Raw genomic sequence first — 18,528 nt, forward strand, 5'->3', positions numbered from 1 at the left:
ACTGATTGGATTTTATAAGAAGGGAAATAAATGTAGTTATAGGTGACAATGACTAATTCATCTAGGCGATGTGTAGAAGTATGGCATATGCTGCAGATACAGTTGCCTATATCTAAACAATAGATTCCAAATTGTCTCTGTATTATGTAACTATCGTATTTGACTAAAAGTGTCTAAATATCTATTACTCCGGAGTTGCTGTGAGTGCTCTTCGTTAGTGTCTCAGATGGTAGCCACCGTGAAAGACACTGACACTACCATTAAGATGAAACCATCCATTAAGCCATTTTTCCTGCCATGGGCATTGATGCATCTTCTGACATTCAAGTCAATTAACCCTCCTTGGATGCGCACACAGCAGAACTGCTTTGCTGATTCATCGCTTTCTGGGCGTACAAGTGACTATTGACAGGTATTGATTGGGCAACATTACAATAACCCATCTCTACCATTATTGGCTTATTGATGTGGACCTAAAACGTGTTAACACTACTGCCCGATTAAAACAAAATGGCTGTGTTTAGCAAAAAAACAAACATATTCAGGCTGGAACATGTTTTCCAGTTGCTCACGTTAGGTATAAGAACATAAGAAAACATAGCCTGCACATTACAGGGGTATATTGTACATGTACGTGATTGAATAGGATTAGTCCTTCAACACACTGCTGCGAGCATAAAGAGCAACAGGTATCAAATTACGCGTTTATGGTGGATTTACTCTGAAAGTGACCATGTTGCGCTTCCATACATCACGAAAGCCTACATTTCTTTTTCGCGCCCCATTCCTCACACCCACCGTTCTTTTTGTTTTTGAGGTGGAGCCTGATACCCCGATTCTTCAGTGGACTGTCGGCAAGACGGGTTGCATGATTGAGGCCAATAGTCAGTCGCATAGATCAATACATTATACCAATACGAAAGCTGATTGCATATTGTGGAAATAATAAAGTGAGAACTCATTATATTATTAAATCCTTGGAAATCGGGCACATTGAGGACGTGGAATGATGAATTATATCATATTGGCGACCGTTTTTTCCATGGTTTTCGCCGAAAAGTCACCTCGGCTGAAATTCATTGTAAAAGGTATGTGTTAATTTAGCTATTTGCGTTTAGGGTGGTCAGATACGCCCTGTCTGTGTATTAGGCTATATGCGAGGATTTAGTTTTTTCCTCCATGGAAATAGTTAGATTAACAATGAACACTAGACTGTAGTCTACTTGAAAATAAAAGTAGTGGATCACTTTCCTCATCGCGCGTTTATACATGCATGACGTCATGCATGATTCAAGGTAGACAATAATGTAAAATGTTCCTCAAAACAAGCTATACCGACAAAAATAGAAAGTGAGCCTTATAATGATACTAGGCTATATTAAATTGACAGAATGTTTGGCATTGTGCCAATGAGAATGGATCTCAGAGAAACGCAAAAAATGTGATGAGAAAGAACACACTTTGGACTTGGTATAATTGTATAATTTAAATAGCCGATTTGTCACATTATTTGTGTGTCCCAGTTCTCAACTGAATGAAATGAAATAAGCAATTTGTATTAGATTACATGGAAGAAAGTAAACACTGTGTATTAGATTAAATAGAAGAAATTAAGCACTGTGTATTAGAATATATTAATTAAGCTTCATGTGGGCTAATTTAGGCCCATTGGCCTATTCCATTGTAATGAAATGGAATGGACAGAAGTGTTGTTTCGAACAGGTTTATGGCAGCGGGAACGGTAGAATTATTCAGAACCAATTGTGTTTTACAAGAAACTAGCTTAATTAAGATGGCCTATTATTACTATTTAGGTGTTCATTATTCGGGTAGACTTTTCCTATACAATACTGACCCACTCCTACGAAGACATCTAATCTTGAATTCAGAGCGCACCTCAGCATGCCAATGCAGAGGCTGTGTGTTAAAGGCCCAGTGCAGTCAAACGTGTTTTTCCTGTGTTTTACACATATTTCCACAATATGATGTTGGAATAATACTGTGAAATTGTAAAAAGGTTTGTAATGCCCCTTTGGTGTAAGACCTGTTTAAAAAAGGCCGCATTAAATTTCTGACTGTTTTGGTGGGATGGAATTTTAGCCTTCCTGGCTAATTCGGCTGCATTATACCTTTAAGTGTTTTGAAGGTTTTGTACGTTTTTTGCGTTTCGGTCACTGATAACTCATGTGTGAGGTTCAACCTAGGGCAGTGGGTAGACGTTTGTCAGTTGTCATGGAAACGCAGTCCTGGTGCTGTTTACCAATCAGACAGCTGTTATTTGTGATCAATGTCCGGATATTTCTTCTGCTCTGCACCTCATTCCCTCTTCAAGACAGAATATAAGGCTAAATGATACGTGCTAATTGAAAAGAGTGTTCTGGAGCTCTGGGTGTAATATCATTAAGTTTTCTCAAAGACACAATGTCAGTGAACGTATTACAAAACCACTACATTACAGTTAAAACCCATCCTTATGGTGAATACTTTGGTCGTGCTGCAGAACTGCAATGCAGGTGCACGAGCTGACGCGTTGATGGTACTGCGGTAGCTGAGGCTTGTTGAGGATAGAGCAGCAGCATTAGCTCCAGGACCTCATTAAACACACGCGAACACACGCGAACACAAGCGCGCGTAAACACGCACACACACACACACATCCACACAGCCCAATTAACATTTATGGGAATTCCGCGCAGCAAACTAACAATTATATTTTCAAACTCACGCCCTCACACCTTGCACAGTGGTCTAATATATTCACAATCAATCGAAACAGGGCTATCAAGTTAAGATGCACCGACGCTATAGTCATTACAGGTGTAAAGGACTGTATTCCTCTTGGCAGATCAGCATCCAAATACAGACAACAACGTGGCCTATTTGTTTGACATATCAATCAAACGTATGTTATACAATAGGCCTACCAACCCTATAAAGGGATGTCATATTAACGACATTCAGTCCTAGTGTACCCGATAGAGACAGAGACATGTCAAAACAGAAAGATAAAATCGATGAAGGCATTACGGTCTTCTCACCGTGGAGGTTTAAATGAGTGGTGACCGAAGCCTAGTTCAGCACCTTGGACAGCGCCATTTGCCGCTCTTTTTTTGTCGGCCAATTGTGAAACTAGTGGTCTTACTTTCCTGAACCGTCGAGAACGTCAGTCTGCCACTGAATTGGTAGACACACTAGTGTCGGATTTGCATGTGCCTGTAGGAATAGGAGTCCCGAGGGTAAATTGTCCTTAACCATGGCAACCAATTCAATTTCAGTACAGACTCTTTCTCTCTCTCTGAACAGCTTCAGCCTCATATCATGTAAAACTAAAATGACTTGGGTCAAAAGGTAGACTACTGGATTTTTTTTGACCATTACATGACCACACCACAGAGCTCAATTAATACATTCTGGTTAAATCAAATTAATGAACTGAAAATAATGGGCAATTACATGTTTAATTGACTCAACTTGAAACCCCCAAGACACTGATATACTGGTATATCATATAAGGACATTGTAGCAACACCTTCTCCTAACCTACTTTGATATGGCCCACAGAGCCGGCCAGGTATCACTTCTCCAAACCGGAGAACTACATGTCAGTGTACCACCAGGAGGGCACCAACGTGCTGTACGTGGGGGGCCAGACAGTGATCTACGTGCTGACGTTCACTGACAGGGGGGTCCGCGACCTGCAGGTGAGTTGCTGGTAACCAACGAGATGAACAGAGATACTCGGTGGTGGTGACACAGTAACCCAGTGAAGGCACAGGAGACTGGCTTAAAGAGGAGGCAGCAGCTGTCGACCTAGTTCAACAGCCTCCGTCGTATGAGATGGGTCATGCATACATTTATAGAGCAGATCTCATCTCTGTCCAATCGGAAGGAAGTGATTATATAGTGTGGACTTATGAGGTCAACATACAATAAAGATAATACACTGAGCTAATAATGTCAACGTTGACTCGACGAACATGAGCAGAAGGTAGCCTATCATTTGTCTTTTGTGACTATTCTGATTGTCGGTGCCCTATAGTTACGCATAGTTGATCAAATATTAGAGACAGTAAAGTAATCCTCCCTTTGTTAGTTTATGGCACAGGACCAGACTTTTGTCATTTTCAATCAGCATTGAATTTGATTGCAGTTGTTTGCATATTTAAATAGGCCTGATATTTGCATACGAGTTATGGATAAATTGTATGACATATTGTATCTTATATTATTACAGATCCCTGTGGTAACTGATGAAAGCGCAAAGGCAGCTTGCATCGCCAAATCAGACCCACCAAAGGTAGGTGGTCACCATCAACATCACCATCATCCTCATCCTCATAATTAATCGTTGTCATCATTATCATCATCATTACAATGAGGTAAGTTTGTTTCTACTGTACGATTATGAATAAAACAGACACATAACATCAACGTGATATCATCCCCAGTAGAAACTGTCCCAAAGGTTAAAGGTTGGGACAGGGGAGCGGTACAATGCTGTATTTGGTATTCAGGCACAAACTCCATCTGGAAGTTTCTCTTGAGATAACAGTCCAGCTCCTGTACTTTCTGAATAAGTGATGCAATGCATATGAAGTTATGCAGACAATGCATTCCCTCAGTACTGCAGAGGTAATTCTTGCGCTATCTGCCAAATTAGGGAAAATGGATCAGTTCCAATATTCTCTCTCTCTCTCTCTCTCTCTCTCTCTCTCTCATCCCCCTCTCTCTCTCTGCTACAGTTGGAGTGCGACAATTTCATCACAGTCATCCAGAAAGTCAATGACACTTTTGTGGTATGCGGGACAAATGCAGGAACCCCCAAATGCTGGCTGCTGGTAAGATGACATGATGATGAATAGGATAGCTATTGTCTTCAACATGTGTTTAGTGTTCTCATAACGGTCACACTTTCATTTTACTTAACTCCTGTATCACTTTTATAAAAGTTGTTAATAGTGTTCAATAAAATACTTTAACTTGTATCTCTATTTGTACTGGTGGTAAGGTGGTAAGAGCATTCAGGATATGGCTTGTAAGCCTGTGATGTCATTTCCTCTCCATAGGTAAATGACACTGTGTTGACTGATGCCCCCACCAATGGACAGATGGCACCAGCCTCTGACATCTCCCCTCCCTACCCCTCCCAGAGGTCCGTCAGTTTGTCTGCAGGTACGATGCGAGGACAGACAGACACTCCATCCAAACATCCATAGAAACTCTGCTATTGGCACAATACTAAACCCATCCCTCACCCCTATTTCTACATCCTTGTTAACTCCTCTCTGTGGATCTGAAAGGATAGGATAAGTATCAGCATTTTGGTGGAGAGCTCCATCCAGCCATTATGTTCATAATTATACAGACCAATCAGATCCTCAACATTGGCTTATATTATAGCAGGTTCTGTGATATCGCAGACCAGGCTGGACTGGAGTGATGAACCAATGAGCCATTTGCTAGAGTGGTGCAGCATTCTGATAATGTTCGGTTCTCATTGAACCATTAATGTCATGATTCCAAATGACCTCCCTTATTGCTATGGAGACAGTGCCCTAAGTGGGGTAATTGTAATATGGTTATGGGAGGATGTTGGTTGATGCAGTCAGCTGTCTTCTGTTGATTTCTTTTGTATCTCTCCCTCTACCTTCTGTTTGTCTCTCTTTCCCTCTCTCCTCTTTATCTCTCTCTCTATCTTTACCCCCCCCCTTCTCTCGCTCTCAGATGGGAATCTATACTCTGCCCTGTCAGCAGTGGGGCGTCACCCTGGCTCTATCCGCCGGACCTACGGCACTCAGAAGCTTCTGAAGACTGAGACCAAGTGGCTGCAGAGTGAGTGGGATGAGAGCAACATGGGACTATATTGGTGTAGGAGAGCTGCGTGAGGCACTGGAGTGGATGAGCATGGAACTAGCAACTCTATATGATCTTCTATCTTGTAACTGTAACACGCTGCATGCAGAAATGTAATCCCTATGAATTCTTCCATTTTAAAGATCATAAGTTAAATTCACAATTGTGATAAAACATTGTATGACTCCCTGTATGATGAACTGGAAGTCTTTATTAGTCTACAAAGCCTCCAAGCAAACCCTTTTATCACAATGTATTTTTTAAATACACCTTTATCTCTGTAGACACTAGATGGCCCTGCTAGAATGAAATGCATTAGGAGTTTGAAAAGGACCCAAATAGTTACAACCATTGACTGAGTTGGCCTGGTGCTCACTGGCCTCAAATGTTTTATTGCCTGATTGAGTATTAGTGCTTATAGAATTGTGGCACCTATTTCAGTCCACTTCAAGCACTGGTAGAAGCCCTTTCTCTCTCCTGCTGCAGGCCCCCAGTTTGGTGGAGCAGCAGTAATACCAGCCTCTCAAAAACACAAGGAGGAGATCTACTTCTTCTTCAGTGAGATCAATAAGACGGCCATGGTGGATGAGGAGCCCTACAGGTCGCGCATCGGCCGAATCTGCATGGTAACCATAACAATATCACCGTATATCAGCTGTATTACTACGTTATTTCATATTAAAGCTGAGCTCCGCGAAAGTAGAAACAGTACCACTGGTCACCCCAGGCACATTAGTTATTGTTATTGTTGTTGTTTTTTAAACAGAGGAGATGATCATCCAGCCTCGTGGTAAAAAGAACACGTATTACATACTCCAATGTTCTATCGCATGTGCAATGATGTCAGAGGGGGAAAAAACTGGGTTTGTTGTTTGAAGTAACATCTGTGTTGTTGTAATATCGCGAACGAACCTGGCAGTTTCACCGCTAAGGATTCCAGCTTTAATGTTATGGTGTACTGTTGTATACTGTGTGTCCGTCTCCAGGTGGACGAGGGGGGTATAAAGAACCTGCTGGCGGACTCGTGGACTACCTTCCTGAAGGCCAGGGTGATATGTGGTGCGGGTAGCACCCCCCAGCAGTACAACAACATCAGACAGGCATTTGTGCTGTCTGAAGTGGCCCAGGAGAAGAGGACCGGGGTCATGTACGGCCTGTTTGCCAACGCCTGGTGAGTAGACACCTTACACCTTCAACACCCTTCATCCCATATGGCTGCTTAAGACTGTGTCATGCTTAGAATGCAGGAGAGGAATGAGCTGCACAAACAACATAATCAGAGGAAAGGAGGATTATGCACAGCACATCCAAATGGGGCACAGGAGCTGGATAGACATGGACAGCAATGAAAAGTTGGGAGCAGCAACAGGTTTCAGTGAGGAAAATACATGATTGTATTTGAAAGGGGGATACCTAGTCAGTTGTACAACTGAATGCATTTAACTGAATTGTATCTTCCGCATTTAACCCAACCCCTCTGAATCAGAAGTGGGCTCTGCTCTGTGGAGGCGGTCAATTACTTTTGAGCTTGAATGCTTTTGTTAGCATACTTGAGCAGCCTTAAATCTTTTAAGTCCATTTAGGGAGTCATAGTAATATGATTCTACTCCGCTATCAGTCAGTGATTGAGTTGCTAACAACATTCCGATTCACATTAAGTTTGAATAAAGTAAGTAGAAGGAAGGAAGGCTTTTAAGTGTTGGATTGTTTGGTTGACCAGGGACACAACAGTGATATGTGCTTACTCCATCGAGGACATTGACCAGGCCTTCGCCACGTCCAAACTGAAGGGCTACAGCAGTCCTCTGATTGGACATCGCCCTGGCACAGTAAGACACCCACTGAATCAGTTAAATTAACTTTATTTTAATTAATGTTTTGTAGTGCCAATCAAAGTCATTTTGCAAAGGCCAATTGCATAAGCTCATGCATGTGAGTCCTCAATTTTGGGGAAGTGGAAGACTTGTGTTTCTATTTTGGAACAGTTGCAGATGACAGACACTGGTTGTGAAATTATTGTGCAAGGCAAAGCCACAGCCAAAGTCTGTCTCCCTTCCTGATTACATCACTTTCATTACATCACTTCTTGTCCCAGTGTGCCTTCAAGAACTCCACGGCAGCCCACAACCCTAAGATCCTGGGGGTGATCAGGGACCACCCAGAGATCGAGGACGTGATTCGTCCGGTCGGGGGTGCTCCGCTGAACCTGCCCACCGACGATCACTTCACACACACTGTCGCTGCCATGGTGCTGGCAGTCAACGACGAGCACTATACTGTGCTGTACCTGGGAACAGGTGTGTGTGTGTTTTTGGCTGTCAAACTGTATCTCATGTACAGATGGTTGGTGTAACCTATTTAAAAGTGATCTTTTAGAAGACAAAGTAAATAAAAAAGGTTGTTTGCTCAACACAGGCATGAGTTGGGGCTTATTATAAGAGTGCATTTTTTTGGCATGAATCTCAGATAAATTGACTGAATTAAAAAAAAAAATAAGTAGCTACAGCCTAATGGACTGATAAAGAAGTCAGTCGCTACCACAGGGAGAGTAGTGATAGAGCTGTGAACAGAGCCATGGGTCTCTGAGGTGGCCTAATAAGAAATTAGAGCAGTTAAGTCTTCTGTGGGAAGTAATAGCCTCTCAATGTGGGGAGGAGATAAGAGAGGACAAGCTGTAGGACAGGCCTGCTCCTCTCCGTAAGTCACCCACTGATGAATTGACCAGTAGAGGAAAAAGGCAGCATGTGCTATTATAAACCTGGGGCCATATACAATCAAAAATAGTCACTGGGTTTCCCGGGATACATAAAAAACAATAGGGCTCGACCATGGTGTCTCTCTCTCCTCTGATAATGTTCTCTCTCTCTTTCTGATGATAGAACAGGGCTCGACCATGGTGTCTCTCTCTCCTCTGATAATGTTCTCTCTCTCTTTCTGGTGATAGAACAGGGCTCGACCATGGTGTCTCTCTCTCCTCTGATAATGTTCTCTCTCTCTTTCTGGTGATAGAATAGGGCTCGACCATGGTGTCTCTCTCTCCTCTGATAATGTTCTCTCTCTCTTTCTGGTGATAGAACAGGGCTCGACCATGGTGTCTCTCTCTCCTCTGATAATGTTCTCTCTCTCTTTCTGGTGATAGAACAGGACTCGACCATGGTGTCTCTCTCTCCTCTGATAATGTTCTCTCTCTCTTTCTGGTGATAGAACAGGGCTCGACCATGGTGTCTCTCTCTCCTCTGATAATGTTCTCTCTCTCTTTCTGGTGATAGAACAGGGCTCGACCATGGTGTCTCTCTCTCCTCTGATAATGTTCTCTCTCTCTTTCTGGTGATAGAACAGGGCTCGACCATGGTGTCTCTCTCTCCTCTGATAATGTTCTCTCTCTCTTTCTGGTGATAGAACAGGGCTCGACCATGGTGTCTCTCTCTCCTCTGATAATGTTCTCTCTCTCTTTCTGGTGATAGAACAGGGCTCGACCATGGTGTCTCTCTCTCCTCTGATAATGTTCTCTCTCTCTTTCTGGTGATAGAACAGGGCTCGACCATGGTGTCTCTCTCTCCTCTGATAATGTTCTCTCTCTCTTTCTGGTGATAGAACAGGGCTCGACCATGGTGTCTCTCTCTCTGATAATGTTCTCTCTCTCTTTCTGGTGATAGAACAGGGCTCGACCATGGTGTCTCTCTCTCCTCTGATAATGTTCTCTCTCTCTTTCTGGTGATAGAACAGGGCTCGACCATGGTGTCTCTCTCTCCTCTGATAATGTTCTCGCTCTCTTTCTGGTGATAGAACAGGGCTCGACCATGGTGTCTCTCTCTCCTCTGATAATATTCTCTCTCTCTTTCTGTTGATAGAACAGGGGAAAGTGCTCAAGGTTCTGCACACTATCGAGGATGCCTTTATCATATCCCAGTACTCCCTCTTCCACAATGAGGGTCCTGTTCTAAGCATGGCCATCGACTCTAGGAAGGTACTGTGAGACCATCGCCGAACACTCCTTAGCAGCTAGCACTAATATCCTTGGATGAATTTGTTTACGATGAAGCTGCAGTCCAATCCTTTTAAACAATGCACTTCTAGTGATAGCCACTGTATGTCTCTTCCTGTCTCTCGTGTATTGCTCCCTGCCTTCTCCCCCAGGGCCACCTTTATGTGGGCACGGCAATGGAGGTCCAGCGCATACCATTGGCTGACTGCGGTCGCTATGGAGACAGTTGCCGGGAGTGCATTCTGTCTCGGGATCCCTATTGTGGTTGGGACGCAGCCAGGAGGAGGTGCACACCCATCCCAGCTGGATACAACATCAGCACTGGGTATGAGATGTGATGATGTCACTCCTGGAATACAATTCAGATACCTATGGAAAACATGCAGTGTATCAAAAAATGACAGTCAATACCAGCCATAACTTATCATTTCTCACAGAGTGTCAAGGTTCCAACTACTATTCTAGGTTTTATGATAATTGTTTAATTTACATAAAATGGTTGATCGTTCAAAATGGTACATGCTAATTTGATGTTCCTTCAATAATTTGTTTCATACTGTAGGGCACTCACTCAGAGTCTGGACCACTCCAATGCCTCTATCTGTGGTGAAGCTGCTGGTGAGTGCCCCTCCGCCTCCACTCTGACTCTCTGTATCTTCATTAACTGAAATATGGGACTTTTTTCCAGAGCTTAACTCAGAAGATGATATCATATAATTGAGCGGAGGCTCAAACCCATTGGGTGGTTTAATATCAAAGTTTGCCCTCACTTCAAAGCCCAATAGCTTCAGTCATATTAACCTCTAATAATCCAAACAAATTCTCCCCGCTGATGGGATATGTACTGTCTTTGTTATCAAGCTCTTTTTTCCATTACTTCTCTTGGTCGCAGTCTCAGTGCAGCTGTCATGTATATCCGTTCACTGTTTCCTTTCTTCCACTCCTGGAACACTGAGATTTAATCCTAGGGAGTAGAGGATGAAAGGTGATGCAATATCATATATAAAGATATTCTATTTTAATCTGTTATTTTAGCAGATATTTTCCAGAGAAAGTAAGTATCAGGCCACAGAATAAAATAGAACACTATTTAATGCATCTCTGTGTCAGTTTGTACACGTTAGTCTGGTTTTAGGTTTACTGGGCTTTGAGTCACAATTGTCCTAGTAACTGAGAGCAAAGTTATAATTTACAACAACCTGTATATTTTTTCACAAATAAACTCAGCAAAAAAAGAAACGTCCTCTCACTGTCAACTGCGTTTATTTTCAGCAAACGTAGTGTAAATATTTGTATGAACATAAAAAGTTTCAACAACTGAGACATAAACTGAACAAGTTCCACAGACATGTGACTAACAGAAGTGGAATAATGTGTCCCTGAACAAAGGGGGGTCAAAATCTAAAGTAAGTCAGTATATGGTGTGGCTGCTGTCAGATGTTACCCCACTCTTCCACCAAGGCACCTGAAAGTTCCCTGACATTTCTAGGGGGAATGGCCCTAGCCCTCACCCTCCGATCCAACAGGTCCCAGACATGCTCAATGAGATTGAGATCCGGACTCTTCGCTGGCCATGGCAGTACACTGACATTCATGTCTTGCAGGAAATCACGCACAGAACGAGCAGTATGGCTGGTGGCATTGTCATGCTGGAGGGTCATGTCAGGATGAGCCTGCAGGAAGGGTACCACATGAGGGAGGAGGATGTCTTCCCTGTAACGCACAGCATTGAGGTTGCCTGCAATGACAACAAGCTCAGTCCAATGATGCTGTGACACACGGCCCCAGACCATGACGGACCCTCCACCTCCAAATCGATCCCGCTCCAGAGTACAGGCCTCGGTGTAACGCTCATTCCTTCAACGATAAATGCGAATCCAACCATCACCCCTGGTGAGACAAAACCACAACTTGTCAGTGAAGAGCACTTTTTGCCAGTCCTGTCTGGTCCAGCGACGGTGGGTTTGTGCCCATAGGCGACGTTGTTGCCGGTGATGTCAGTTGAGGACCTGCCTTATACAACAGGCCTACAAGCCTCAATCCAGCCTCTTTCAGCCTATTGCGGACAGTCTGCGCACTGATGGAGGGATTGTGCATTCCTGGTGTAACTCGGGCAGTTGTTGTTGCCATCCTGTACCTGTCCCGCAGGTGTGATGTTCGGATGTGCCGATCCTGTGCAGGTGTTGTTACACGTGGTCTGCCACTGCAAGGACGATCAGCTGTCCGACCTGTCTACCTGTAGCGCTGTCTTAGGCGTCTCACAGTACGGACATAGTAATTTATTGCCCTGGCCACATCTGCAATCCTCATGCCTTGCAGCATGCCTAAGGCACATTCACGCAGATGAGCAGGGACCCTGGGCATCTTTCTTTTGGTGTTTTTCAGAGTCAGTAGAAAGGCCTCTTTGGTGTCCTAAGTTTTCATAACTGTGACTTTAATTGCCTACCGTCTGTAAGCTGTTAGTGTCTTAATGACCGTTCCACAGGTGCATGTTCATTAATTATTTATGGTTCATTGAACAAGCATGGGAAACAGTGTTTAAACCCTTTACAACAGGGTCCTGAAAAAGGGATGTTTCTTTTTTGCTGAGTTGATGAGTGTGGCCTCTCACCCACACATTTCTCACATAATGAAGTAGTCCTACCAATCCTGTCCTGCCATTCCCATTTTGAACTCACCTATGATTGTTACCGTAGATACGTAAACAATCCATAGGTATGAAACCATAGGCTACTCTCTAGTCTAGGCAGCCCATAAGTAAGTATTTCATTTGGGTGAGATCAATGTTAACCAGGCTGTGCCCTCTGAACCCCCACAGCACTGAAGACCCATAGGACAAACCCCAAACAGGTAGTGATTGACTCGGATGGCCCCGTCAACCTCCCATGCCCTGTGCACTCCTTTCACGCCACCTACCGCTGGGAGAAGGACAACTGTATCCAGCACTACCCCTGCTTCATCATTGGAGACTCCTGTGTGCTGGAACCCACCCCTGGCCTGCCCCTTAAGCAGGGGGTGTTCCGCTGCATGGCCACGGAGAACGGCTACAAGGTGGAGGTGGTCTCCTACAGGCTGGTGATCAACAGTGGGCCTCTGCCTGCCTCCCTGGCCTCCACCCTGGGGCCCTCCCTCCTTCTTGCTGCAGCCACCCTCTGGCTCCTGTAACCATTGCAAATGCTAAAGCTAACCCCTTAGCCTCTAAGGCCCTCTCTCTGACAGACAGGAGAGGAGGGGCCACCATACCCAGGTTAGGTTCGCAGAGCATTGATATTAATGGTCGGGTAATGCGATCAGTGTTGCCCGCAGAGACTGTTTTCAGAAAAAGTGTTTTAAAATTTATTTTCCGTTGTTCAGAAAATGCCTGAAAATAAACCAAGCCATTTATTTTTTAATAATATATGGGCCTACCATACTAACTAATACTGTACTGTTTAAACAAAAAAATACCTAAAACAAACTCAAAATACATAACATTTAAACTTAATTAATACATTAACATCAATATGGGTTTTATGGAAAGACAAACTATATTACCATGTCTTATTCTTAATTTTAAATACAGATTCAAACCACAAGATATGCTTTGCGAACCTTGCCTGTCCACCCAAGAGATGACATCTCATGAGTTGTGTTAAATACAATACCAAGCCAATTTCTCTTTATGGTTTCTCAACTTATTTTGAAACTTGATTGTGCTACTTTGTGAATATTTGAAGCTTGAATACTGCTCTAACATCTAAACATCCTGTTGAATGTCATAAGTATAGGCTAGTATTTAGAAAATGTCTGGTATTGAGTAAAAAAAAAAAAAGCCTTAACAATTCTGGGACATACCCCCTAAGCACAATTTGCTGCGAAAGCATAACTGCTCAATTGTGTTGACTTGAATCTCTGAATGAGGTGGCCAAGTCTTACTTTGATGCTGGGAGGAAGTGTCATCATTTTGACAAGAAGTCATCTTTTTGACAGGAAGTAGGTAGAAGAGCGTGAGCTCGTCCTCGAACATCACTGTGTCTCGGGAAGTCCTCTGCAGTAAAAGGCAGTTTTTGCATAATTTTAATGGACAGTATCAGACATTCATATTATGCTACTTCATTTTCAATAAACGTAAGTTCAGTAAACATCATTCAGTGGCAGGTGAGGCCAAATTAGAATTGAGTAGATGACATGTAGAGTTAGTTGCATTTTGTAGTTTGCTAAATATGAGAAAAAGCTTGTGATTATATGAGTACCGTGTGTTAAGTATTTTATTGCTCCGCAAATGCTGATTTCCACCATTGCTGCCTATGAAAGTTATTCTTGACGGTTCAAGGTTTTATACTGTACGGAAGTCATGAGAGGACATATGAATAAAATAAACCCTTGTTATGTCGAGATAAATAAGTTATCTCATGATCACGACATAAAACATTTTGCCGAGGTCACAAGATTAACTCTACAAATAGGAGTAGACGCATTGATGATAGATTGACAGCATGGCTGAGGCGGTAGAGCCCACAGTGGATCAGCGCATATGTTTTGATCGATTGCTACACTAAGGGATGGTACATTTCATGCTAACATATCAGTCATTATCAGTTTATAAATTAGAATGTTAGCCAGCTAAATGTCCCTTACCTTGAACAAAGAGCTCTTGGGGCATCTAAACCGTCATGGGGCGTTTGAGTCTTGAACGATGCCTGACAGGCTGGCCTGTCTCTGAGGCTGTATGCCACCCCCAAGACCACAGGCAATTGCATGCAAGCAGCAATGCAGCTAACTTGGCTAGTCCTGTGAGTGCACAAGCAATCTAGCTAGTTAGCTAGGTAGTCTTACTAGCCAGCTAGCTCGTTATATATGCTGGTTGTTAGCTTGCATAACTGATATGTGTATAATTGTAAGGGGCACTTCATGTTTTATGGATAATATTACAATTTACAGAGTGGGTGAGCACAATTCCTGACAGGCTAATAAGATTATATTTTATCCTCAGACATTGATCAGATTCAGTTGCAGTCTCAGAGGCTGATAAAATCAGGATTCCACCTTGTAGGTTGTTTCATAGGTAATGCTCCTTGCAGGCAGATTAGCAGTCAGTGCATTATGTATATGATCAAGACTGGGTGCGCTTTATTCCTGGCAGGCTGATTCGATTCAGTAGCAGCCTCAGAGGCTGATACATCAGGATTCTGACTAGTAGGTTGTCTGCAAGGAGCCTTACACATATGAAACAGCCTACAAGGCAGCACCCTGATTTATGAGCCTCTACGGCTTCTATTGAATCTGATCAGCTTGCCAGAAATAGAGCTCACTCACTTTGGATTATAGGCATCAGCCTATATAGTGCTGACAGCTAATCTGCCTGCAAAGAGATTTACCTATGAAATAACCTACAGGGCAGCATCCTGATTTATCAGCCTCTGAGGCTGCAATTTAATCTGATCAGCCTGTCAGAAATGCAGCTCACCCACTGCAAATGTAGATATTATTCACAACAAATTAATTGTCCCTTATAATTTATACACATCAGTTATGCAAGCTAACCACCAGCATAGATAACAAGCTAGCTAGAAAGCTCACAAGGAGAGCCAAGTTAGTTGTGTTGTTTCTTGCATATGATTTAATATGGTCTTGGGGGTGGCGGACACCCTGGGAGACTGTGTCGCCTGTCAGGCATCGTTCCGTGCTTAAATGCCTCACTTTGCGTTCAACACAGCCACAGGGCTCCTTGATGAAGTGGTTATCGGGCATCTGAAGAAGAAATGAATGGGTGATAAGTTGTACTTTTGATTATCTTGTGATCTCGACAAAACAACTTTTGTTATGAGATAAATATGTCTTGATCTCGACATAACGAGATCACTATTTTTAAAATTCATATGTCCTCTCTGGGATTTCCGTAATACTGTGGATGTACAATGATGTTACTCATTGACTGCTTTAACTAACCTATTCTCAATGGGAAAATCCAGTGCACAATACTCAAAGGGGTTATTTTCATACTTGTATCTGTATGCTGTAACAAAAGGCTTGACATAATTTGATAGGATCATTTTGTGAAGTAGAACACTGAGCAGCCACCATACTCTGGGGAGAAAGACTGGAATTGATTGACATTTCTGGAAGATATGGAACAAAATTCCTCTTTAAGCAATAGATGTTTTTTATTTTAGCACCTGACCTCACGTAACAATAGTGTATGCTTTATTGGAGGCAGAGAATGTTTGCTGGGAGGGAGTGGTTTACTCAAAGCAAATGTTGAATGTAACATATTAATATGAACGTAGTTGCAACAAAATGCAGGTCTATTGTCCCCATGTATTGATTGTTTTATCTCAGTGCTGAAGCACCACCTTATAACCACTACGGTGTTTTGAACTGTGCCACTGAGCTTTGTGGCGAATTTTGAAATGGCAAAAAAAACACTGTCGCCTGAAAATATTGGTCGAAAACAGTCGACAATGCTGTTCGTAGAACAGTTTTAGCCATAGTTCTGCAGGTTCCATCTTTCTCTCTGGGAGGTGGCTGTAAGTTTGTTGTCTCGGGGTCTCGGAAGGATCTGCTTGCTGCATTGCACTGATGCGGGTTATTGACTGTGCCAAACATAAGATGTGTTGAGCCGCCTCATCCGCCGCCTGCCGCTTCTCACTCACTTAGCACTTTGAGTAATTGGTTTCCCAAATCTCTCTCAAACTCACACACATTCTTATATATGTCACAAATACACACAGGCATGTAGGTGCGCGCGCACACACACACACACACACCTCTTGTTTACCAATCACCCACTTCAATCGCATTCTCTTTACTCCAGTATTTACTGTTGCTTATCTGTTTCATTGTATTTTGAGCATGAAGCTGGTGTGTCTCTGAAAACAGTGAACAGAAGCCACTCATACGCTAGCCAACACTAATTAGGCAACTGAACCTGTATCGCTCACTGCAGAGACATACAAGCTCTTTTACCAAGACAGATGGCCTAGTGTCAGTGGGTATTGTTAAAAACGGTCAATGAATCGTGGCTGTGCAGAGTTAATTGTATTTGGCCTTTCATGGATTTCCAAGGGGCAGCAGTGATATGGGAGTTTGTTTTCTCTGGAGCACTTTATTTAATGACCACCTTCGTAGCCAGGAGTCCCTGCTTTGACGTGGACATAAACAGTGGATATATCGCATGCGAGTGATTATCATTATCCTCGAAAGATTTAAACTGGTTTGTTGTGTTCAATTACCCGTTAGATAAATAATGCCAGCAGAGAAATAGAGTGAAGTGAATTGTATTGTCTTTAAATCCTTTCTCTGGTGCTTTGGACGGTGTTGATTGCATTCTGTGTCTTAGTACATTTGTATTGGGAATCAGCTTACCAAACTCGATTGAAGAGGAGATTGTATTGGTATCATGCTCGTTAATGCCTCACCATAACCATTTTTTTAAAGGACAGATGTCTGTCTATATGAAGTGTTAATACATGTCCATGTAACAAATCTGTATCTCCATATGTTTCCCTTTACTGAACATGTACAGTGAAAATCAATAAAGTAATCAACTACAGTATTTGATATTTTTATTAACTTTGATTTTTTTCCAGGGTAGCCCAAATTTTTTTTCACACACTGGAAGAAAATGGTCTTTCTTTCATTTGCTTGTGTGTCTGAAGAGAGAGCGAGAAGATGGGGAGAGGGAGGGATGTGGACAAGCATATCAAAAGAGGAGAGGGAGAGAGAGCGATACATATGTAACTGTATAATACACGGGGAATGAGCATGGAACCGCTTGCGGCACAGTGGAAAGTTGCATTACTTTAAATTGTAGCAGATTGTGTTAGATTCATGCTGGAGAACCACAAAATGGTTGAATTCTACATTGAGTAAATTATGTTAAATGTTGCACCATCTACTGGTGTAGAATTGTATGACAGTTCAGTGTCAATGCAGCACACGTGATCTTCATAAGAGTAAAATAAAATAAAAACATCACTTAAACCATGAAACACACAGGTGAACCCTATTTATGCTGGTGATGAACCCTATTTATACTGGTGAATGCCTATTCAAGGACATACTCCATTGTCAGAGAAGTGATATTGCTTAACACAAAAGGGACTATTTATTTTTGCCAACTCACTGCCAGCTTATTTTCTGCCTATCACTTCCTGATATTTCCCCTAAAGGAAACTTGGCGTGACATGGCGATGAATCACTTATGATTAATAACAAGATCTAACAAGACAGCTTGCATTTGTTATGGGTTGTCATTCACTTTTGAACAACCACCAACAAACTGAGGCAACCATAATGAAGAACATATTTATTTCCCCCGCTCTCTTTTCTATTAAAGTTTCTACCCATTTGCCATGAAGTTAGTTTCCTATTTGTAATGAAGAGAAACAACTAATCTTATTCAATAACAGACAGGCTTACTTCTCGACTGCCAGAGATAGCAGGGGTTTTGATTTTGCTTTGTGTGGCTACATACAACCATACAGTATATTAATCATCCCTTTGATTAGGTTCTAGCTTTCCTCTGTGCAAAGACAACCACAATACAATTATATCTAATGACACGACTCACCAAAACAATTTAATTGTCAGAGAGGTTTTAACTATAAATGTTGAAGGTTCTGACCTAGCCATTTTGTCTTTATGTGTTAGAATACCCAGGGTGGAATAACAACAGAGACAAAGCTATTTAAATGTACTATTGCACAAGA

At 42.5% G+C, this 18,528-nt stretch overlaps 1 protein-coding gene across 1 annotated transcript; it reads left to right on the plus strand.

Annotated features, from left to right (window-relative positions):
* The first annotated feature begins 768 nt into the window (after nucleotides 1-768).
* LOC109908590 (semaphorin-7A) lies at nucleotides 769-17,377 on the plus strand. Its single transcript, XM_020507259.2, has 14 exons — nucleotides 769-1,088; nucleotides 3,562-3,701; nucleotides 4,235-4,297; nucleotides 4,743-4,838; nucleotides 5,067-5,172; nucleotides 5,725-5,832; nucleotides 6,340-6,479; nucleotides 6,840-7,024; nucleotides 7,574-7,682; nucleotides 7,949-8,150; nucleotides 9,705-9,820; nucleotides 9,991-10,163; nucleotides 10,401-10,456; nucleotides 12,657-17,377. The coding sequence occupies exons 1-14, from the start codon at nucleotides 1,007-1,009 to the stop codon at nucleotides 13,001-13,003; spliced, it is 1,923 nt and encodes a 640-aa protein (XP_020362848.1). The 5' UTR covers nucleotides 769-1,006; the 3' UTR covers nucleotides 13,004-17,377.
* Nucleotides 17,378-18,528: the final 1,151 nt, after the last annotated feature.

Source organism: Oncorhynchus kisutch, linkage group LG2, assembly GCF_002021735.2.
Source record: "Oncorhynchus kisutch isolate 150728-3 linkage group LG2, Okis_V2, whole genome shotgun sequence".
NCBI lineage: Eukaryota > Metazoa > Chordata > Actinopteri > Salmoniformes > Salmonidae > Oncorhynchus > Oncorhynchus kisutch.

Bases quoted from the DNA above. Each gene is read 5' to 3' on its own strand.
- LOC109908590 (XM_020507259.2), top strand. From the start codon at position 1,007: ATGATGAATTATATCATATTGGCGACCGTTTTTTCCATGGTTTTCGCC. The intron at 7,683-7,948 runs GTAAGACACCCA...TTCTTGTCCCAG, and splicing joins TTGGACATCGCCCTGGCACA to TGTGCCTTCAAGAACTCCAC. The intron at 9,821-9,990 runs GTACTGTGAGAC...CTTCTCCCCCAG, and splicing joins TGGCCATCGACTCTAGGAAG to GGCCACCTTTATGTGGGCAC.